Here is a 24461-nt window from a genome sequence, read left to right on the forward strand (position 1 = left end):
TTCTGAGATCAAGCTGGAATGAATATATTTTGCCTAATTCACCACCAGCATAAATGTAGGTCAGTTCATAGAAGCCAACGAAGCCTTATCTCCTCATACCACCCATAAATTTGTTCTGTGAGTTGAAAACTGAGCACAGCTTGAACTTCTTAACTTAACAGGAGGAATATCTTCAGCCAACACTGGCTGCTGATCAGTCAGCACCCAGCCTGCTCTGCAGCAACAACGGGCTGGTAGCTCTTCCCCGGTCCCTGGTAGGGGCAGACACCCCAGAGTCCCTTTCTTCTTTTCTTCTTTAGAAAAGTAAAGATGCTGGTAGGAACTGGATTCCTTCTTCCCAAAACAGATCTTTCTCCATTTCTATCAAGCATCCCTTGGCAGTGTAAGACAGCAAGCCTACTGATGGTCAGCTTCATTATAGCCTCCAAATCAACTGGCTCATTCTGGGGAGGATAATCTGTGCCTCCTGCCTCTGTGACAAGTGACAGCAGGAGATCTGTCTCTCTCTCCTCTTTAGCAATCAGTCTCTTGCAAGCTAAGAGAAGTCTGTCAAACTGTCTCAGCAAACCTGTTTACTACTTTATCTGCAGTGGTAGAAACCACAGATCCATGAAAACAAAGTATTTCTTCCAAAGCATTAGAAATTTTGGGAAGTGCTAGAAGCTGAATATTAGAAAAAGATTCTATACCAAAAAAAGAAGGAAATTCTAGGATTTGCTGTGTTGATTATCTCATAGTAATTTATTTAGGTATCATATATGTGAGCATATATATCAGTACTTTTTAGTGTTGAAGACACTTGATTGAATAATTACACATGGGTTGGTTTTTTGTGGGTTTTTTTCATTAAAACAATACTGTAGTAGGGCTGCAAAAAACAATCATTATTTTTTAATAAGTCTTTACAAAAATAATTAAGAAACATCCAGATGGTTGTCTATTTGGAAGACAATTTGGGAATCACATAAATAAGCTGAATAGTGAAGAGACAACATATCTGAGCTGTATTTCTGGTGACATACAGATGATTCAAGGTGAGATTAAATGATGCAGAGAAAGAGTTTGAATTATCTTCATCATCATCACCTATAGTTAACTGCAGTCTTTTGGTCAGACTGAAGTATAAAGTTCTATAACATCATTGACTGCAGCAACAGCAAAAGAAATGGTTTTAGATAACCTAAGGGAACAATAAAATACACTGATGGAACATGAAATTCATTTAACTGAAGCCAGATTTATTGGTGAGGGAGCTGAGGGCTGACCATTGCTCCTAGAAATACAGGTGGATGTTTTTTCTTGCTACATTAAGACTTTACCAGATGTATTCTAGTGTATCAAAACTTTTTTTTCTTGTCCCACTTACCAAGAAAGCCAGATATTCATTTTAAATTATCTACTTGAAGAAATTTATCATATATCTCTTTATAGGCTTCCTCAGAGAAAAGAGAGAAAAATGAATGAACATGATACAAGGCAAGCAGAGAGGAAGCATTCAAGATAAAGAAGCAGCTGAAAGAATGATAGCAAGTATCAAATTGCTGCCACAGACAATGGGGTCTGCAGAACGTGTACCAATCAGGATACGCTTTGAGAAGAACTGGGACAGAAAAACGTCAGACTGTGGAAACTGGAAAGGAATCATTTAGAGAGCATTGTATACTACAAGGTTAAATTGTATAACTACAAGGTATACTTGTATAACTACAAGGTTAAAAAAAAAGACTACGCAAAAAAGAAAAATCACTTAAATGTTAGGTTCCAAGATACATGTTATCAAAACCATACTTAAGCTCTTTCATTCTTTTGTACAGCAGAACCTTGATAATCCATGGTAAAACAACATATCCTCACTGCTAACTACTGCATTTTTGCCGTTTACCACAACACATGCCATTTACACCATCAGATGGAAAATAACAATCACTTAATTTACTCCCACACACATCATGCAGTTTTAAGCATTTATTTCACTTGCTATTTTGATATTACCTTAATTCATCATTTCACTCCTAAGACTTCAGAGAACTCACAAAGAATAGTTCAACATTTTGTAATAACTACACGAGAGAGTACAAAGAAAAAAGAAAGATTATGATTAGCATGTGCTTAAGTCTAGTGTCTGCAAGACACTAGATAATAAGCTGTAGATTTTCTGAGCAGCATAAAAGTTGCAACAGAGCCAGAATAGAGTATCATCATACTGTGTTACCGCCATTACGATCAGCTCACCCAAAATAGATCAGGCTGCTTATGGGAATCATGCTGTTCCACATATATTGAAGTCCTTCCCCTGTTTTGTCTTGTTGCTGCTGCCTTATTTTCCATAGGTTGCAACATTTAGTACAGGCCTCAGAGCCTTTCTTTAGAAAGCCTCCCCCTTAGTTTTCAGTTCCTTCTTTCTTTTATCCTTTCCTTAGAAATTACTCAGCCATGTCCCATGCAACAGAAGACACAGTCATAGTGATGCAACCACATGTGGGGACATGTAGGTCTCCAGTACCTGCGGTACTTGGGTACACCCCATGTGCTGTTCACGTGGACAGGTCACTGTGCCCTAACTGCACAACCCCATTCACCACTTCCCAGTGCAAGTTACAAGAATACATAGCTAGGGAAATACAACCCTAGGAAATACAGGAAATACAACTGTTACTGCTGTGTTGAAGCTGCTGGATAATAACAACTGATAGCTTTCAAAGCCTTCTCCGGAAAGTGTCACTGATGTAACTTTGCTTACAAACTCTGGTTTATTTTTTTTTTGTTTTCTATCACTTTCCTCAGATATTAGCTGCTGGTTATGTCCCGTGAGGTGGCTGAGACAACTTAACACTCCTACCACCTTTTCCTTCCTCTCATCTAGGTTGTTTTTCTGCTGGCTTGGTGAGCTAAGTCAGCTCAGCAAGGGATCAGGACAGTGATAGATTCAGTGCAAGGATGGAAGCAGGACCAAGTGCCCAAGGCCACAGACAGCAGAAGGCAGCAAACTGCTGGATGAGCTCAGTTGTCCCGAGGTATGTCCCCCTAAACACTTCACTTTTCTGCAAGCTACCTCTGAGTTCAAACAGCAAAAGAGCTGAGCCTCTCATAGGATGCTTCCCTCCAGATATCCCAGCATCCAGCTCCAAACAAAGCACGCCATATAATGCAGATGCTCCTGTATGCTTACATGTGGCACGCACTGCTCAACTACTTGCATCCTAGGTCTCCACAGTATTTGAAAAAAGTCATAATGGAAGCTTAGAGAGGATTAAGCCTAATGCAGCCAGCTAAAAAGAGGTATCAGAGAACTTAACAGACTTCAAGGCGCGTGCAAGGATTGCCTAGAGAGGTTGATATGAGCTGCAGAACTCTGCAGCACCCCCATGGTACTGAGCAAGGAGATAGTCTCCAAAGGACATAGTAAAGCAGTCACAGGAGCAGAGAAAACAAACAGAAGAGTACAGGTATGTTAGATACAGACAACATTAGGAAAACCCCATAAATAATTTTACAGTGCAGAAATGATGGCCAAGAATGCTCCTGTCCCAAACTAGGATGCAAATTTAAAAAATCCCAAAGGTTCATGCAAAAAGAAATTTTAAAAATTGGGTAAAGAAACTATTTTTTGCTAATAATATAAAAATATCTACACTTTTCAATCTTTATTATAATTTATGTGGCTCTTCAAAATTAAATATATTTCAACATAAGGCTGAATTCTTTGTTTTAAAAATGTCAAGCTATAACCTTAACAATCTCAAACTGAAATAAATAGGGTTATTTTGGCAATGAGATGTTAATCACAAGTGATCCATTCCTACAAAATGTTTGGCATTAAACTGCTATCTTCAGATGAACAACATTGAAAATTTCCCTGTCATGTCCAAAGTTAAACTGCTCTGCACTAACTTTTCAAATAAGCTAGAAAATTGAAAAACACACTCTAAACTGATTATAACTTTTATCTATTACACAGTTTTGTTATTTTCTAATCAAAAACAGTAGCACAGCAGAGTCACATTTACTGAGAATAGTTCAGACTGTGTAAGCACACAAAAAATACTAACCTGAAGACTGCAGATGCTGAGACCTGATACAGAACAGTGCTGTTTTTAGAACAGTAGAAAACATCATGGTAAGGCATCTTGGCATTTTTTCTTGTAAAAGTAACTTTCTCTTCATTGCTTTTATTTCCTTTTTTTTTTCCTTCTTTTCCGTGCCCTTTACTCGTCAGTGAGCTTGCTTTCACAGATGTCTAAGCTACCAGAATGGTTGTTCTCAGTTGTGCTGTCAGAAGCAGCAGTTTGTCTGCATACTATCCATTACAGGAGTCAGTAATACTTAGTAAATTGGAATATCAAACCCAGATATAATTAGGTTGTTGAAATAACAACCTGAAAGTATGGCCTAATTCACAGAGACTGTTAATAAATATCTGCCATGCTCACTGACCTCATTAGAATTGAAGCTCTGAACTACTTGGAGTCAGAGGCAAATTCAGAGCATAACAAGCTTAGGAAGTTTCCATAACCTAAATTCTAAAGATATATGATACGCGCCATGCAATATTCAAATACTTAAAAAATGATGGAGAGGAGGTCAACAAAATTACTAATCTCTAACTAACATTAATTATTCATGATGCAAAAAATCAAAATGTCTCTCCTCTCAAGATTACTTAGACATACTACAATGTATAAAATAAATATTTTAAACTTCATTAGTGTCATGATTAGATGAAGATTGTTTTAAGTATCATTATTTTAGAACACTATTTTATCAGCCAGCAATAACTGAGACTAACTATATGTATCCACCATACAAGCTGAAGTAGATCATTATGGGAAATGCAGAATCATGCAATTATAACTCTTAAAAGCAATTTCAATATAAGAAATTTAAATCTGATTTTGAATGAAATTACCACAGAAGATCTCACATAGCTGTTTAGCATACATCAAAGAAAGCTAAGAAACAACAAAAAGAATGTCTAATATGCTCATGATATATAGAATTCTGTGTTTTGTTTGAGGTTCCCTTTTAGGCAGGGACTATTTCATACGTCAGTCCAAAGTTCCTGATTTGTATGAACAGGTAATATCACTAATAATAGTTACACTGGTCTTTATGGTATAAGTCCATCATAAATCCAATAGCAGATGGAGTGGGAATTTGAGAAGTACTAGCTAGGATAGTGAAAGAACAGTTGGCAAACTGTCTCTCTAGTACCTCATGGCCTATGTGTCTGGTCATTCAGACCTTCTCCTTAATTCTTCACGTTTTGAGGAATGGTGGGTCAATTCCTTTATATTCTTTTTCAGGGCAAGCTATTTCCCAAGGTTCATTTTGGCCTCTCTGAGAGTTCTAAGTCTCTGTACTGCAAAAAGCCAGTCTCTCGTGGACAATTTCTTCCTTTAAACAAAAGTAATATGGCTTTCATTTTCCTTCAGAGGCACTGCACAAAAGTGATATATTCAGAGAAAGCCAGGCTAGCACAGTCTCCAGGAGCCTTGTCTGTGAGCAGTTATTAAATGTCACAGTCTAGAGAAAAATGAAATGAACCCAGGATGTCCTGTTTTCTACAGTCAACATTAAAAGAAAGAGGACAGTAAGCAGAACATCCACTCTCTTCATTAAAAGACAATAACACAGGGAATATTTTTGCCAGGAAGTGGTTGTGGATGCTCCTTAGAGCATCATTTTTACTGAGGAATAGGGATTGGAGGATATTGAGTCACATCTCAAAAGCTTTTATGATTGTTAATACATTACTGTCATAGTAAAGCATCACATAGTTGTAAAGTATTAAATACATGTAATCTAGTGCTCTGCCAACAGGAGAGGAAAAGAAGCCAAATCTCGAATGACCCATGGAGTCTCTGTCTGTGTCTGACTGTGGAGCAGTGAGGTGGTGAGTGGCTGTCTCACAGCCTGCAAAGAGCAAAAGCCAGTCCTGTTCTGGCAGAGCAGACAGTTTTGATGATCAGAAAATGCCATCAGCTTCCCCAGCCTGCCTTTGCAATGGCCATTTAGGACTGTAAGACCATAAACACTCAGAAGAACTGATTTGATAAATGTAATTCCATAGCAGACCCTTCAAACAAAAGCTTTTTCACATGAAAGCTAAAGGTGTTTGTTATAAAATAGGGTGTTAAATGATCTCCCTGGAAATACAGTAAGTAAAATATTTTAAGTGTTATCAGCCTTTAAAAATATAGGAAAAGGCTGTTTGTAGTGTTTATTCATACTCACATGTTTTTGTGGGTTTTGCTAAAAAAAATGGTAAAATGGAAATGAACACAATACAAAATTACAATTTAGAATGAATGATAATAATTATTATCTTCATCCAACTTCTATGAACAGTTGTTTTGGGAATTTTAAAAACTGTATGAATTCTATATCTAACACTTAGGACTCTATGGGCAGTTACAACAATCTACTTTACTTACAATTTATTTCACTTAAAATACAAACCATTTATCCCCCCTTCCAGATCCCACTGACAATTTCTTACTACAGCACTGTAAAAACTACTTCAACTATTTGGCTTCTAACCCTAAAAGTGGAGTCCTATTTATTCCCAGTTTTGAATCCTAAAATGTCATTTTAGGGTTATTATGAAGAACACAGAACATTTTAGACCAGTCAAATGTAATGCAACTAACAAAATATTCCGTTTTGAATATTCAACTACAAATCTTTTCTAGATGTTCAATTCACTCATTTTCCTCACAAAACCAGATTTAATACATTAAATACTCTATCGCAACTTGAGGAGAAAAGAATTAATAACAGGGACTATATAGACTACATTGTGTCTTAGGAATTGTTCCAACCATTCAAATATAAAAGGACTACCCCCACTCATTTTAGTCAGACACCACTATGAATATTACTTTGGAATTAGTCATCAATGGTAGCTGTACAGACCAAAGAGTTTAGCCTATGCATCTATTAACAGCTGGTATACCATAACACTCATATGTATCCTCATTTACCCCTCTGGTATTGTACCTGGGACATAACCAAATTGCAGGGCATCCTGCTCTGAATATGAATTGCAGTCAGGATTTGGTGTCACTGACAAACAAACCTTACCACCAGCTGACTTTTTCGCCTGACATTCAATCTAAGCTGTAGCACATCTCAGCTGAGAAAACAGTACAATATGCCTTTTCTTTCCTCGCACACCAGACCACATTATTTTATTTATGAAGGCACACAATGTCTTAAAGCCAGCCCGAGGCATCCTCAGTCCTAGTGGGGCCATGGTGTACCACAGGAAGCTGCAATTCCCACTTAAATTGTGAATAGGCAGGGTTTTGCTCTAGGCTTCCTCACAAAAGGAAAGAGTAAAATAAAGGTCATGTTTACATGTTACATTACCCACACGCCTTCAATTATAATTTGAATTCTCTTACATTTACTGAACATCTACTGTAGCTCTTGTGCCTTAGAGAGAGAAGCCTGTAAGTTCTCACAGAAGCTGTGCTTTGATTTCTGTGCATTTATTTGCATAGTGTGTATAACCAGTCTGAACAATGGTGGAAAGATAGCATGGACGAGGATCATGTACGTCACTGCACATAATTTTACTAATTATATTTACTGTCTGCTGGATATAAAATCCTCTGAAGTGTATCAAAAGCTGCTCTAGGGGACTACACTGAACAACTGAAACAACTGCTTGCCAAGGGAACCATTAACACTTCCAACTGTTGAGTCACTTGGAAATTTCCTTTCCACTTTCTGCTCACCAATTGTTTAATGAAAAAGGGACCATCAAACTCAGACAGCCAGCAGATCAAACAGAAGGATCCCTGGAACTGCTGCTACTCTACAGAAATTGAAAACAGGATCTCTTCCAGATTCTCCTCCATCTGGATGGGCAGGTATTGCCTTTTGATGATGCCAGATGTCAAGGATGTGGGAGAGAAGCAAGGGAATCAAAGATAGGCATAAGGAATTGTGGTAGTTTGGTCTAGGTCTTCCTTGGTGACCAGTTTGTAACCAAGGAAGGGCCCAGATTTACCCAGTATTCCCTACGATTTTTACGTAAGCCGGGCTATAAGAAGAAAGGAGGAAAGGCCTTTGCTCTCTTTCCTTCTGGCAGCTTTGGAGGTGCAGGTTCCCTGCTGTTGAGTCTGTCATGTTGGGGAGCAAGGCCTGGTAAGGCCTCGTCGACCTTGGGAGATGGAGGTTGCTGGCGATCGTTCCAGCGTGACTTTCTGTTGTCCCAAGGAGAGTAGTAAGATAGTTTTTTTGCCAATTCTTTTAGTTGCTAGATCTCGGGCTACTGATTGGTATATATATATATTTTATTTTGGTTTTGTTCCTTTTCCGTTCCCCCTTCCCTTTCCCTTGTGAAATTGTATATATATTTCAATTGTATATAACTGTAACATAAGTGTAAATATATTTATATATATTGCTTTAGCTGTCTCTCTCTTGTTTCAGTTTTCTTGGTTGTTTTTTTCTTTCCCTCTTCTCCCTGAGGTTTGGAGGGGGGGGACGGGGGACTTCTTGTGGTAAGGTTTGGAGACTTGGCAGGGAGCCAGCTTCAAACCATATCAGGAATATAAGCAAAAATATTTTGGAAGTGTGAAAAGTAAAGCTCTCCTTGGAACGTTAACTCATCCTCAGTGAACATACAGTGAATGAAAATGTGCTTTCAGACGAACCACAATTTATTTCTTAATGTATTACAACTAGTGTGGAATATTTAGTTTTACTCCCAGAACCCTAAATTAAACCTTAATCAAAATTTAACTAAGCTTGGAGTACAACATGAAGTTTCAAGTTTTATGTTAAAAAAAAAAGGTTTCACAGATATTTTGTACCTCTGTGATAGAAGAGAATGAAATTTAATCTTCTGGACTAATTTCTCTCATATTCTGCATTAACAAAGCACTCAGCAGAAGACACTAAAAGTCCAATAGTCCAGACTAGGATGGAAAATTGTTAATGTTCAAGACAGTGCATAAATGTAGTCCCATTGCCTTTCTGAATTCCTATACTTACATGGCTTAAAAGGCTGAAATGGATTACTCAGAGACAAAATCACATATTAAGCATCAAGAAATCCTCTTACCACATAATCTTCTATAGAAATCAGCAGAAGCGTAAGGAACACATTCAACCTGTTTCTAACTGAAATCTAAACTCTCACAACAAAGCTTACCTTTATTTTCCCTTCTTACCTCAAATCTACAGCTGAAAAAGTTTCATCTTTTTAAAACCAGGAAGCCTCCCACTGTTTTCAAAAACTCCTCCAACTGCAATGTCATTATTTTTAATCAGGGGAAAAAATTCCCTTTGTAGGAATCACTGTAAAACAGGAGGCAGAAGCTGAAACAGCAGAACACAACTCCTTCAAAATGAAAGATGGGATTTTCAGAAGGGAGAGAACTCTGTCTTACTGCGTGAAAAAGCATGTCCTTTTCAGGTACAATGTAGTTACAGCAAACCTTTACAAAGGAAACTATATAAGTTCAACAAAAATCTATTTGAGAATGGAAGATCAAGAAACACCAGTTCTGGAATATAAGCTCTCTAACAAAGAAAATTCTTCATGCTAAATAATTTGTGGCATCAGAGAGGTTACAAACATAGGCATGCACTTCAGCCTGTATAACCAACATTTAGCTAAGTTCAAAAATATCACAGAAACTTGTGGTGAGGTATTTATTATTTGACTGAAAGCATTTGTAGTACACTATACGCTTAAAAACAAAAAAATCACCTAATTACCAAGATGAAAATGCACACTTTTACTATGCTGCTGTTGAGTGGAAGGAGACTATTTTTTTCCCACACATTAGTTTTCAGGTTGGCAAACCTGCTGGGGGCTGGTATGTAGAAGAAGAAAAACCAAAGTACCACCTAGTCTGAAATACAAAAAATTCAGAAACAGATGTGAGAGCCTGGTGGCTAAGAGAAGTGTGGATGTGACCCTCACCATGAGGTATCTAGAGTAGACAGAGAGCTGTTTTGATGTGTTCAGCTTTCAGTGCCAGGGCAGCCTGCTGACACACTTGAAAGACGACAAGAAACCCACAAAAGCCTATAGTTCTTCCCGTGAACTGAACAATTCTTCTCCCTCCAAATGCCATGTTTGATTACCAAACTTGAGGGAACAACATAACAGGAACAGAATTCAGCTCCCTAGCAGAACAGAACCATTTTTCCTTGCCTGCCAGAGAAGGAAATATAACTGCTGTGTCATTCTGCTTGACCTGGCATTTCTAAGTATTCCTGCCAGCTGCACCTAGAGATGGAAGACAGATCTCTCTATTCCAATATAAAGAGCATTCAGGTATTATTCCTTCTTTTTCCCTTTGACTTGTCTTTTACTAATGGTTATTTTTCCTGACCTCAAAACCTGAGGGATTTTCTTCATGGAAAGGACAGAGCAAGGAAGGAAAGCAAATCCATTTTCCTCTCCTGTTCTTCTTCCATCTGTTTGCACAGGAGAAGATTATTAGCACAGGAGAAGATTATTAGCACTATCCCAATGCAAGGAGACTCCTTGGCCCACATACTAGGGAACATCTCTACAGTTCCAGCATGCGGTTTTTTCTTCATTTCATCTCACTAGTTTGTCTTCTGACTAGACTAACCAGGAGCAGAAGCAGCAGCAAAGTTCCTTGTTCTAGGATTTTCTGTGATACGAATGCGTAGGTGTCAAAGCCTCAGGCAAATCCTACAAACAACCATGTTACAAAAAGAGTCGATATTGGTGTGTGCTAGGGGGAAAGGAGACATCCCTGAAATTAATGCTTTAAAATGACGATGTTGGGCTGAAGAATAAAAGCCCTTTCCATGAGCTGGTACCCAGTGTAAGGCTGCTGACACTGATGCACATTAATACACAAAGTCTATGTTTGCTTTTCGCAGGGCTGTGTCCACACTGCAGTTCAAAGAGCAGTTCTTCTAATGGCCTACAACACGCTCCTGCCTCGGTGAGGAAAGGAGAAAGATAACCCCCAGAGTTTGGAGGAAGGGAGGGGAGCAGGCTCAGCTGCTCTGGAGCCTTTTTTCTTCAAAAGGCTCATATCACACAAGAAGGACATGCCACTAGGGAGAGAGATGAAAGGACTTACTGTTTCTTATTGATTAAACTTCCACTCCAAGCTATATAAAGACTTCAAAACTTAAAGGAAGATACTAGACCATTGTGTTTTCTGCAGTCTTCATAGACTTTGGAGTCAAATTGCCAGCAATGCCCATTTGTCATGTTTATTCCTCAGAGGTTGTTTACGCCAATCTTTTCTGGATTTCTTTTTTGTTATGTAGTATCAATGAAGTATCTAACACAAATTTTCAGTTTTCTCATAGCGATCTGCAGGTTGCTTTTAAGGCTGATAACCAAAATTAAGAGACTAGGGAGATATAAGTGGAATTTCATGGTTTCTTGACATTTTGTGATTGTCAGTATGAATAAAAGAAGGTCACTTCCCATGCAAAGGTAAAGTGAGAGACCTGAGTGTTAGCAGCAGACCCTTTTCATTAAAATAAAGGAAGGAAGGCCTTAAACCTCAGATCAAGGCATCTTTATGCTAATTCTCACTACTCGTCTGGTGGCAGCAAGCAAACTCAAACTGAAGAACTTAGGCTGAAGGAGACAAGTGTAAATAGCATACATGCAGCCAATCAGGAACACACTGGCCCCAACCAAATACAAGAAATTTCAGCATTCGTATTTAAAATGCAACAAAAGGTACTTGAAAATTCTGTCCTAATATCCACTAAGGTTTACTACATAACATGTGCTTTTGAGAGTACAGTAAACCTGATTTCTGTCTCCTACAGACCAATTTCTATATAGCTTTTAAGATAATATGATGATGACTTAGAAAATAACCAAGAAATCATGTGGTTTTTTTCCCATCAGAGTAACAACATACCCATAACTGAAAATGAACTGATACCTCTTATTTTTCTCCATCTACAGACTACACACAATGTAAAATGAGAATAAAGGGTCGCTTTATTACACTGAATAATTCTGAACATATGGTAAGGAAAAAATTTACATATCATATCTATATGCTGATGCACACCATTTAAACTAGAAATTAAGAGGAAATAAAAGACAAAAAAGGGAAAGGTCAAATGCAAAAGGGGACAAAATCAGCCTTCCAAGTTTCAATTAGAAAGAAAAAAGGGTGTATCAGGGACAAAAAGAAGTCAAATTCAGCTATTGCAGAATGTTCACTAAGATCATTTCAGACTGAAAGGAGAACTTGGTAATATTAAATAAAATCCTTGTTATTTAAGTCCAAGAAAAACATGAGAAAGCTAAACAGAAAGTCTCACAGAGATATAATATATTAATATATAAATAAAATAAAAACTGAGAGAATGAAAAATACCAGAAAGTTAAATGAAAACTTTATGCAGTTGAAACAGGATTGAAGGAAAGCAGCATAAAAGGACTTTGATGACTAAAGTAAAAGGAGGAGCACTAAGGAAAACACTTTCACTGAAATACAATGAAATAGAATTGTTGCATAATGAGAGAGAGAGAGAGGGAGGGGAAGAAAGGTGGGGAGGAATTAATAAATAACAGTGAAATGAGAATAACAGTGATACGCTTTAGTGCAGATGGGTCTCCTCATTCCAACACACTAAGAGGAATTCTTCATCTCAAAATGTGTCAAAGATCGATGCAAAAGTGAATAATAAAAATGGTAGATCTGGTAGCAGTGCCAGGGCTCCTCTGCTACCATCTGGTCAGTTATCAGGACTCTCTGTTCCAGCAGTAGACAAATGTGTACACTTCCCTACCACCATGGCAAAGCCTGGAATTTGTTTGAATAGTAGCTGAGTGATCCCCACAGACACGAGGTCAACTCCCTTAAGGACAAATTTCTGCACTCCCAAAGACTTAAATTGCTTGACAAAGAAACAGAATTTCTTCTGGCTGTAGTATTTTATTTCTTTGCTTACTACAAACAATGGGTCTGAAGAAAAATACTAATCAACCCTAAAGGTTTTACTTGCAGCCTTCACTTTATCTTGCCATCCTTTGTCTACATATGCACACACATGGCAACTGAGCAAGTAAGCTTGGTTTCTGTCACTGCCACTACATCATACACCACAAATTCATTTCCTTATCTTACATCATCCCACATATTAACATTCTAGTTTTAAAAAGTCCTTTTCCCTCCACAGTCTCCACAGACGGAACTACTGTGAAGAATATTGTTAGAAAGTGTTCCAAATTAACAAACCTTTACAAAAAAGTCTCCAATATTACAAACTTGTGCTACTTTCAAGCACTTTTAGTCTTGACTTTGGAGGAACTAAACAAAACAGTCTTAACCTATGAGGGTGTGAGCTAAAAGCTATTTTCACTTTCTGAAGTAAGTTTCTAGCAAAAGAGAGTAGATTAATATGATATGGAGACCTTAAAAAAGGAGAAGAAATCTTTATAGAAATACATGCTTTGGTACAACTTCTGAGAAACACTGCAGAGACCATAAATACAAGAAGTTCAATCAGGTGATAACTCTGTTCCTTTCTGTCATCAGACACCAAAAACTCCATAACTATATGTAAATGGGAGTTACATGTAAAATGAATTCATCTTCTTCCTGAATAGATGGTTGAAATACAAATACAAATGTCCAAAGTGCAAGACTAGAAGAGGTGTTGAGCCATATGAACCAAACCATTCTCTCCTGGGGGCTGAATGTGAATGAGTAGGATGGAACTTTACTGGTAGGGAAGGAAGGGGAGCAAGAGAGTGAGTGTGAAGAGAACTGGGAGAAAACCAGTGTATAAGACTGCATGAAAAATCAGGACTTTATAAAGAAACTAAAAAAAACCACCTCAAAACACCACAGTTGAGACATTTGCCAGACACAATGCTGTCTAGAAAGACCTGAATTGAAAGCAAAGGAACTTTGCTGTTCTTTTGTAGTGTTCTGTGAAAAAAATCTGCCTGGTCTGTCTTTATAAAGAAAAATAAATCTGACATCCATATATCTCAACTTCTCTTTCTGAAGAAAATAATCTGAAAAACCTTCCCAAAAGTGAATAGTTCTGTGTCTGAGAAATTGTGACATGAGGGTTAAAAGCAGAACTTAATGAGAGAAATCATTATCTTCTTTCCTCTCTAGCAAAGCTGAAAACAACTACTCACTACAGGTGAGAATTTTGAAAATAATATGGCACTCTAGTGTTTCTGCAAAGTCCTACAGAATGGCTTGCAGGTAAAAAGGTAATCTTTGCCTGCAGTAACTAATTACAAAGGATTTAGGCAGACTGAGAAACTCTAGAGCAACACCTTCTGCCCACTAGGGAAAAAAAACTCAGTGATACCATGAAGTAATACAGTCAGGCTCAACCTTGAAAAACACTCACAGGAAGAAGCTGTAAAAAAGACACACAAAGTTGAAAAGTAATTTTTAAAATAATATTAAAATGAAAGTTCATGACCTGAATCAGGCTTGCTGGAAAGTGTTAACTATTGTTTCCTAATCAGTTTTACCTGCAATGCTCTGAAAGGGAGAACAGGGACTTTCTTGGACTTATATCACGCAAAAATCTACTGATTTTGTAGAGAAAGCTCCCTGGGAGGCGCACTTGGCTCAGCTCAACATCGTGATCCAAAATAATGGTCAGGGAATCAAGGAGAAAGACGTAATTCCAATGAACGAGGTTAATAGCCTCCCTGTGATATTGTTACCGAAATTCCCCAAAGACAAGAGAGAGTTATTTAGATCTGAATAAGCCTTTAACATCTGGCATAAAGTCAGGGACCCAGCTAAGGGCTGGGAAGAGGTAGTTAAGGAACAATTCCATCAGCAGTGGCAGTGGAAGACCTGAATTGTGGGTCAAATGTGGGTAAAGGTATCTAGGATAAACTAGCAATTGTACAACATGGAAATATCTGAAAGATGATGAGACACTCAGAGACTGTAAAATTGGTCACAGATCTCCAACCGTCGTTCATGTTGGCACGCCATCAGATTGAACAATTGTCATTGAGAAACCCTGCTAGATCTAAAAGTACAAACTCCATGAGAAACAGTCATGAAATTTCAGCAAAATGCATTTGATTCTCATTTACTGTGGTATGCCATAAGAGACACTGTATAAAGGTCCTGGGCAAACTCGTCCTGTAGCTGTGTGCTAAATGACATTTTGGATGGGATACTGCCATGAAAAAGGTTGGTATTTTCAACCAAAGATGCTATTTTCTGCTGTTTATTTCTTATTGCATTCACAGAAATGGCATTTCCTTTTAAATCATTAGGATTATGTCAAATTACTTAGCTTTGGCATTTATTTCTCCCCGGCAATGGGAACTGTCTACAAGTGTTTGAACCCTGGCTAGCCAGCTGGGTCAAAACGGAAACAATCTCTTGCTAAAATATGGTGATCTTGGCAAGGATCTATTCAACACATCACCACAACAATAGATTTAAGTAGAGCCACAAAAAACAAGCTTACTAGTGCCAAAACAAGTGGGAAAATAAAGCCCATTTCCCATTCTCAACATGGCAAGTAATAAAAAATACATGGTAAAAATCAAATCAAGCTGGCCAAGCAATGTTAAAATGGCTTGGAGTAGTGACAAAAAAAGATCAGAACAGCTACAGACAGGCAATATGCACTGGACTGTGAAGCCCACTTTGCATCATTACAGGAAGAGACATAAAAAACAGCATAATGTGGATAATTGCTATCATCTATTAAAAGAGCTGGGAATATAGTTAAAATATCGAATAAAGATGGTCAGACATGATACAAGGCAATACATTTCTGTCACAGATGTGTGTTTCTTTCTTTGTTCAGAGTCAGTTCTTTAGTCTGAACACCTTCCTCCTCGCCCATTCTTAATCAGGTCTGCTTGTATGTATTTACATGGCACCCAACATAATGCAGACTCCATAAACACTAGCCACTACAATAATATATTACTCCAGTGAGTGGAAGGACATAAACAGCTGCACTATACAATTAAGATGCTTTAAAATTTTCTAAAAGCATGGGTAAAGATGCCAAGCAACTAAATGGTAGTAATATCTTTTCTCTAACACCTTCTTAAAAAAAATATTAGTAACCCTTTGGATAACCTTCTCAATGGACTTTCTTTCACAACTGAGAAGTAGAAATCGCTATTTTTAAAAATTATCTGTTTAGAATGCAATGTTTCCAAATAGTTACAATTCATCAGTCAAGTCTAATACATACTGTAATGTCTCTAGGATGACTAGACCCTTATTCATCATTTTCATAAATTTTCTTCTAATCTGTGGCATCAACCAGACGCACAATGTGGTTTTGTACCTAACAATGCAGTTTGTCAAAGTATTCTAATACTAATCCATGTTAAACAATAACAGACTATATAAGCTTTGCAGCTGAATGTTAACCCTGATTCTCACATCACTGAGATGAGCAGAAAACTTTCATGTGTGAGAAAGAGGACAGTTGACAAAATTTGTTGGGTTTGGCTTTTTTTTAGGAAGGAAACAGAGAGCCACAAGCACCTGCATATTTGCATATGGGAAGTACTTTAGTCACTAAAATACTATGATACATTTGATTTGCCCACTGAAAAGTACATGGTAATTTTTTTTTTTTCAGGTTAGAGGTGTATTTCATTCAGTTACATTGTGTCATTCAAGAGAAAAAAAAAAAACAGATTCAGGTATGTTTTGCAAAAACAGAACACATCTTCTTTTAAGTACTGCAATTAGGAATTAACAGAGCTTTTGGACCAAAAGCATTACCAAAAAGGTGAAAGAGAATTCACAATAAAGTAATATAGCATGCAAGAAACTGTGCAGTTTTGAGACCTTGCTTTGCTTTTTTCATCAATCAGGCAATACCTTACACAATTTCTATTTGCAACTTTGCAAGGTGATGGAGTTAATACAGGCCTGTGTGGTCTCAACACACTGCAATAGTGTCATTAGTAGAAAAGGTGGGAATAAGGGGTACCTCCTTCCTCAGATGGCCTTGTTATTTCACTGCAGTAAGAAAAGGTAGGGTTCGTGTCAGAGCCATCTGATTTATAATCTCCCAAACTGGTAGAACGTAAATACTGCTTACTGTAACGGCTTGCTCTTTCTACAAAGGTAGAAAGAAATAAAGAATATCACAGTAAATAGATGACAGAAGCGCAAAGACAAGCAACAACATAAACCTCACCACTGCTAACACTGCTTTTCATACACTGATGCTATTAAAATCAAAGAAAAGTAAATTCTTCACAATTTTGTATCCATTTTGAGCACCACTAGTTCCAAAGCTTGCTTCAGAATCTAATACAACTAAGCTTGTTTTTTGCTTTAAAACAATAGCGGAAATGGAAGGTAGGATTGAGATACAAGAAAAGGGATGAAGCATATAAAAATTTCCAGTGGAAAATCCAAATCTTGCTTTATTCCAGCATGCATACAAGTGCATGTGGAAATACCTCTGTATATTATTCAAAGGAATATTTAAAGTTCCGCTATCAGTAGCAAAGAAAACACGTGCAAAATTAAACATTCAAAAGAAACACTTACAGGGTGGAAAAAAATCCATAAACTTGTAAAGGCAAAACACTGATACCTGTTATTATATTACTTTCTCTCCTTTTCCATCTATCCTTAAATTATGAATGCCTTGGAGATGCGAATAATAGCACAAAGCATAATATCGTATTCCATATAGGCAAAACATGCATAAAAAACGAATTTCATAAATAGGCCACTTTCCATAACTCTGAAATTTTATAAGGTCCAACTATTTGAAAATTCTGCTTATAGTGAGGACAAAGTAGGTCAATGCTTTTTAAGTGGCTACTTGTAAGTGACATGAATAACTTGTTTAGGATAAGATTTATTTCACTATTTCTTATCTGCACATGTGATTACAGCTGAAGTTCCTATAAAACACTGCTTTTAAACTACTGCAGTTATAAATATATATGAAAGCATACTTATAAAACATATGGCTGGCACATTGACCTGAAAATTCACTGTATCACTTAGTTTCAAAAACATAAAGAGCGTGGAAAAGTCAGGATATAAGCAATACCAGAAAGCATATGCAGACTCCTAGACTGAATATTGTCCTCCAGAGGATCAATGTCGAAGATGGAGCCAGGATCTGTGCGCCAAACTTTAAGATCTTTTTCCAAAGCACAGAAATTATAAGACAGACAAACAACAAGCATGAAAGGAATGATCTTTAACAATCAGCAATCAATTTTCTTCATCTAGAAATTAACCAAAATATCTAGATATTCACATGAAAATATCAGAAAGCATTAATTTCCTGCTTAAAAGAACTTAGTGCATTTTAAGCTTTGACACTACTTTAAGGAGACTTTTGCTCCCAATTTATTTCCATTTTCTAAACATGACCATAGTATTTTCTTAAGTCTAAATAAATGGAAACAAGTTAAGTATCACATACCACAGCTCTTTTCCAGTAGCAGAACCAAAAGAATCAGAGCTACAAGGATATTTTCACAGTTCACCAACAGAACCCTTACTCCATGGAGATGCTGCAGTATATATCTCTAAAACTGAGAGTTGGCAGTATACAGTTGACAGAGACACTACAGACCCTCCTTTGTATACAGGAGAGATCATGTCAGCCTAACAAGCAGAATCAGAGGCACAGTTCATCTTATCCAAAATAAATTTCTACTAATTGCTCAATTTATATAAATTCAAAAGCATCCATCTTTCTTAATTAATAGAAAAAATGGTCTAAGGTGACAAATTCAGCTGTAGAAATCTACCTTGCAGACATCTACAGATGGGTAAAATGAAGCCCACTCTTGATCTTAACTAGTAATTTCCTCTGTCTTCCAAATATCTGTTTCCTGGGACACAGACTTAGAGTTGATCCATTACCCCACTACTGAAAAGCATTTCTGGAATTCAATGTATGAGTTCAACGACAGTGGTACTCATAAGATCTTCAGGTTTAATTCATATATGCAAGTTATTAAGATCTCTCAAAATCACATCTCAGGGTATCGAAAGAAAAAAAGAGTCCATAGGAAATAATTAATTTCATATTAGACTTTAAGTTAAAATCACAGCAGAAAAGCAAATATAGATTTAACTACATTTTAATAAACTTTTAACAAATAATTACAGCATTGTACAACTTAAGAGGAGGCTTATAATAAATGCAGAGGCAGGTACAGTGTAAATTCCTGATCTACTCACATCGATTTAATGTATATAATTCATATGGGCAGAAGTGTTCATATGCTTGAGGGTAGAAAGTCTCTACAGAGGGCTCTGGACAGGCTGGATTGATGAGCCAAGGACAGTGATAAGAGGTTCAACAAGGCCAAGTGCTGGGTCCTGCCCTTGAGTCACAGTATCTCCGTGCAGCGCTACAGGCTGGGGGAAGAGTGGCTGGAAAGCTGCCCAGTGGAAAAAGATCTGGAGGTGCTGGTCAACAGTGGCTGAACATGAGCCAGTAGTGCCCAGGTAGCCAAAAAGGCCAGTGGCATCTCGGTCTGTATCAAAAGTAGTGTGGCCAGCAGGACCAGGGCAGTGATTGTCCCTCTGTACTGGGCACTGATGAGGGCACACCTTGAGAACCATGTTCAGTTTTGGGCCCCTCACTACAAGAAGGACATGGAGGTGCAGAGAAGGGCAACAAAGTCAATAAAGGGTCTGGAGCACAAGTCTGATGAGAAACAGCTGAGGAAGCTGGGGGTGTTCAACCTAGAGAAACAGAGGCTCAAGGGAAATCTTACCACTCTCTACAACTACCTGAAAGGAGACTGTAGCAAGGAGGGAGTAGGTCGCTTCTCCCATGTAACAAGTGATAGCATGAGAGAAAATGGCCTCAAGTTGTTCCACGGGAGCTTTAGATTGGATATTAGAAAAAAATTCTTCACTGAAAGGGTTATCAAGCACAGGAACAGGCTCCCCAGGGAAGTGTTTGAGTCACCATCCCTGGAGATATTTAAAAATGCTGACGTGATGCTTGGGAACATGGTTTAGTTGTGGGCTTGGCAGTGCTGGGTTAATTGTTGGAATTGATGATCCTAAAGTTCTTTTCAAATCTAAATGATTCTATGATATCTGCTATTCTAAAATAAAATAATTATTTATCTCTTCACACCAGTTTCAAATAAAACCTTGATGTAAAACATAAAATCAGTCAAAGTACAAATCTACAAGATCACACCTTTTTACTGGGGTTTTCTTCTTGGGCAGATCTGTCTGAAACATTTACTCAATGCATTTGAAGTAGGAAAAAAATTGTCATTCCAACTTTGTTCTTTTGCTGGTTTGAGTTGTAGCAAGATAAATAATGGGTTGATAGGTAAAGTAGGACTGTGAGGACCCCAAATATGTCATGTTTCAAATGATTAATAGCCTAGATGCAATGGAAAGAGCAGACAGAGCTAATAAAATAAATCCCACAGCTTTAGAATACATTCAGTGTATGTACATTATGTTATCTACTGCAACTCCTATAAGGTGAGGTGTAGTGCTAACTCCTTCCTGCCAAGATGAATTAAAGCCAACACAAAATCTTTTGATAAACTATGTGTTAGTCCTAATGGTGATAAATTACACAACTACATAAAGCACTGACAGGTATGGGAGGGCTGGGGGAATTGGTGAATGCCCAACTTTTCCTGTTTGCATGCCTTAGTAAGTAAAAAATGTAATAAGTATGGCTTCATGGCAGCACCAGTGCAACAGCCATTGATTTGGATTGATTTGATCCATCTCTGTAACCTGAAATAACATACATAGAATCAGAATCTTAGCAATTTATAACACAAATCAATTTTAACTCCCTGGTTACTTTTGCCATTTTAAAATATCTTTATATTCATGTGAGAATTGTGGATCCTCTATAATAACAGATCCAAAGCTCAGCTACATCAGTTTATCTTGATGGACTTAGAACAGCTTTAGCATGGTTAAAAACTAGTGCCTATTTGCTGAAGCCAAGACATTAACTTCAGCAATCAGGCATTTGAAAAATTGCTACAGCTTCACCAATAATACATTAAAAATCAATCAGAGGTACTCTAGGTACAGAGGTACTAACTAACAGGATGAACAATTATCAGCCAGGAAGAAAACTCACAAGAGTCATAGTTGTGTTTTTCAGTTTGCAGGTTTTTTTGAGCTGCCAAGGACATTCCATGAGCAAGGAGCTCACTGCTTCTTTTTAAACAAGTAGATATAATAATTGCAGTTCTCTGAAAAAGCATTAGCTGAAATATCACAGGTTTGTCACAGACTTTTTCCTTTAAATAATTGTACTATTTTTGCTGTTTGGCAGGCATGGGGGATTAAGAATTTCTGTGTGTTTTGATACTGGAGTATTTTAAGGTGATAAATAGTACTAGTATTTCAGTTACAGCTCAAGAATTTATCTCAGGGATGTTCTTAATCCCAATATACTTGTGTTAGCAAGCCTTCAACTGTTGAGCATTGGATTGCACACAGTTCTTACACAGGGCTACAGCACACCTGTAATGCAGGATAGAGTAGGAGGTTTGAAGCGTGCACTAAACAGCATATTGCAAACTGCATATTACACTGCAGTTTTGCAGGAGATTTTCTCTCTTTGGCTGCACCACTTCTGGCTGTGGGGGAGAGTATTTGGAGACTTTAAGGAAAAGACCAAAAAGTGTTTGCCAGGAATGATATAGCTAACCTTGCTTTAGGCAGGAGGATGGACTATATGACCCGCCAATTAGTCCATGTCACCTGCAGTTTCTCTGGGTTTTGCAAGGTAAAGTCAACTTTGCTGTTATTACTATGTATGAAGGATTTTAGAGTGTTATATTAGCATGTGTTTTTGTACATAGATCCTCTGGGGTCTACATCATTGTAAAGCAAAGAAAAAGAGAAAAGAGACACACTAAAAGAAAAGGAAATGAGAAAAAGAAAGTCAGGCTGCCATTTCTTTTGCCATAGCAGGCCTGCTAACTTTTAATCCATTCCAAATATCCACTTCAATTTTTAAATAGAGTTCATATTCATTATGAATATCCCAAATAACATCTTAATGCAATATCTTGTCTTTACATACAAATCTAATCTGTATTCTACCCTTGAACACCTGATCATATCTTGCACCACCTTTTAAAACATCACTTCTGAACACTGCTTCTTGGCTTACCAGAGACCTAATGAGTTATTGATGAATTACACCTTGAGATATTTTTAAAGCTGTGTGAAATTCTAAAAGAAGAGGTAAATGGATACATACAGCTCTGCAGAAATTATTGACTGACAGAAGGGGAAATTTCAAACAGGTCTGCAACATTTAAACATTGAAATCTTGGAGAATCACAATTTTAATAATCTTTCTTCTGTGCAAAATTAAGATTATTACATATATTTTTGCTTTCCTTATAGAGTCAAAATTCAAATTTAAAGTAATAGCAGACTATCCATATTAAAAAAAAATACAGAGCAAATGATAATGTATCTCCCATCCATTCCCATTATTACTTCGCTAGAAGCTGACATGGAACCAGTAGTTCAACCACAAGTTTCATGCTGAGAAAAGAGTGAAAAAGAAATCTGGAGAACACAAGCAGAGGCTTTTATCTTCCCTCAGTGCTTTCAACAGCAACACTATTTAACAACTTACCAACAATTATTCCAGGTCTTCTATCCATTTCAACAATATGTGGATGCACACCTTTATATGCTGCATCACTCACAATTTGGGTGTTTTTCCGTACACGCTCTGTTATAGGATCATCTACCACTGGGGTGAAGCCTCTGCCCTTTGTCTTCTCAAAATCTTCATGGTATTTTACCTAGGAAAAAAGAAGAATTACATTTTTCCCTAAGCTGCAATTGACAGCAAATGGTTATTCTATGCAGGAAAGTATATGTTTATGAGGCACTTCTATTCTTTAACTTTGCACCATAATAGAATTGGTACCCATGAGACAGACTGGATGGCCAGCCAAGTCTTTTCTATCACCCTAACTTGATTTCCTGATATTTTATTATCAATGTTGCTTTTCTTTTCTATTGACACTAAATTAGGTATTAGCTCAAGCTGCAAAGCATCATCTTACAGTCAGAAGGGACAAAAAAACCCTGCCCTCAGGAGGTCATCTGGTCCATTCCCTTCTTCTCTAAAATAAGATGGTTCTCTACTGATGGAGACAACTACATGTCAGTAAAAATGTTCCAGAAGTAGTAGTTCTAAAGAACTCAAACATTTTCATTCACTGAGAATTTTGACTACATGCACAGCTTCATAAGAAAGGTATTTCTTTTCTCTTTTGTTTTATCATATGCCAGCTGGCTTTAAACATAGGTTTTTAGAAAGAACAAGAGCCTGATTTTCAAAGAAAAAAGAATTAAAAACAACGATATTAGAGTAGAAAGCATTACAGCACCAAGTGTTGGAACAAAACCCCTGTATTAGTAAGAGTTATAAAGGTAGTATTGCTGATTATGCATACTTACTTTTTAAATAATCTTAATCATCAAAGATTTAAATTGATAAACATTCTCACACAAGCCAATGCACACAAAACAACTCATTCCAGAACCAAAGTCACGCAGAAACCAGGAACGTGCACAGGCACAAGGTGAAGTGTGTCACCTGATCCAGTGAAATTGTTATGCTCAAATGAGGTGTGTACACTTTTAAGGAAAAAAAGAAAAACAAAAGAACAGACATTTAACTGTTAGAAAACTGTTTATTAGTATTTTGAAAATGTTCATTACAGTCATATGCAGTTAGCAAACACTCCCTCTACAGGCATAGGAAGAAAATATTCCTTCCATACTTAAGAGAATTCCATTAGTTACCTATATTAATGGAAGGCAAAATCCAGTGGAAGTAAAGTGCCATTCCTTAGTATGCTCTAGTTATAGGAAGAAAGTACCCTACCATTGAGATGTTGTTTTGAGTTTCTTTGACATGTCTTAGCTCAGGTGTGTCTAGAAGCACACTACGTCTACCTTTCATCTGCCTCTGATCACTGCTGTACTTGACCTGCAAAACATGAACAACAGCACATGTGAATTTTTTCTTTACAGTAGAAACGATGGTGAGAATCACACCATGCAATAGTACCCTTTCCAAATTACAATGCTAACAGTTTCTCTCTTTACACTCATTTGCTAGTAGGTTATTTCACAAGGGGGATACAGATGAGCTAGTATATTTGTAAGGCCAAAAGGCACATTTATTCCATCAATCACTTACTCAAAAGAAAGTATTTATCCAAAGGCTGAAATTTGTGACTGTTTAAATTACGTAAGCAAAATAACTAATTCATCAACTGAAAAATAAGACAAATAATAAGAAAACACCACTGTGACTTGGACATCTTTAAAACATATTTGTATGGCTGACGATAAGATACCTTCTTATTACCCAGACAGACCCAGAGCCTGTCCTCAGTCTGCTTCCAGGATGGGATTACCTGAGAATCCATGCGAATTCAACTCTTACAAGTAGATTAATCCTTTGGAAGCCTTCTTGCT

General features: G+C 37.3%; 1 protein-coding gene and 1 long non-coding RNA gene across 2 annotated transcripts in view; one reads left to right on the forward strand and one right to left on the reverse strand.

Annotated features, from left to right (window-relative positions):
- NEBL (nebulette) overlaps positions 1-24461 on the reverse strand; it is a 93777-nt gene that overhangs the window by 13144 nt on the left and 56172 nt on the right. Inside the window, 4 exon segments of the mRNA XM_064635006.1 lie at positions 16948-17076; positions 18031-18123; positions 22597-22768; positions 23863-23967. Coding sequence (XP_064491076.1) covers positions 16948-17076; positions 18031-18123; positions 22597-22768; positions 23863-23967 — 499 coding nt within the window.
- Positions 7455-21216, forward strand: LOC135402153 (uncharacterized). The gene is made up of 4 exons (XR_010425041.1): positions 7455-7877; positions 11939-12003; positions 16591-16654; positions 21100-21216. It is a non-coding gene; the product is annotated as an uncharacterized LOC135402153 (long non-coding RNA).

The sequence above is a fragment of the Pseudopipra pipra genome, chromosome 1 (genome assembly GCF_036250125.1).
Source record: "Pseudopipra pipra isolate bDixPip1 chromosome 1, bDixPip1.hap1, whole genome shotgun sequence".
Lineage (NCBI taxonomy): Eukaryota > Metazoa > Chordata > Aves > Passeriformes > Pipridae > Pseudopipra > Pseudopipra pipra.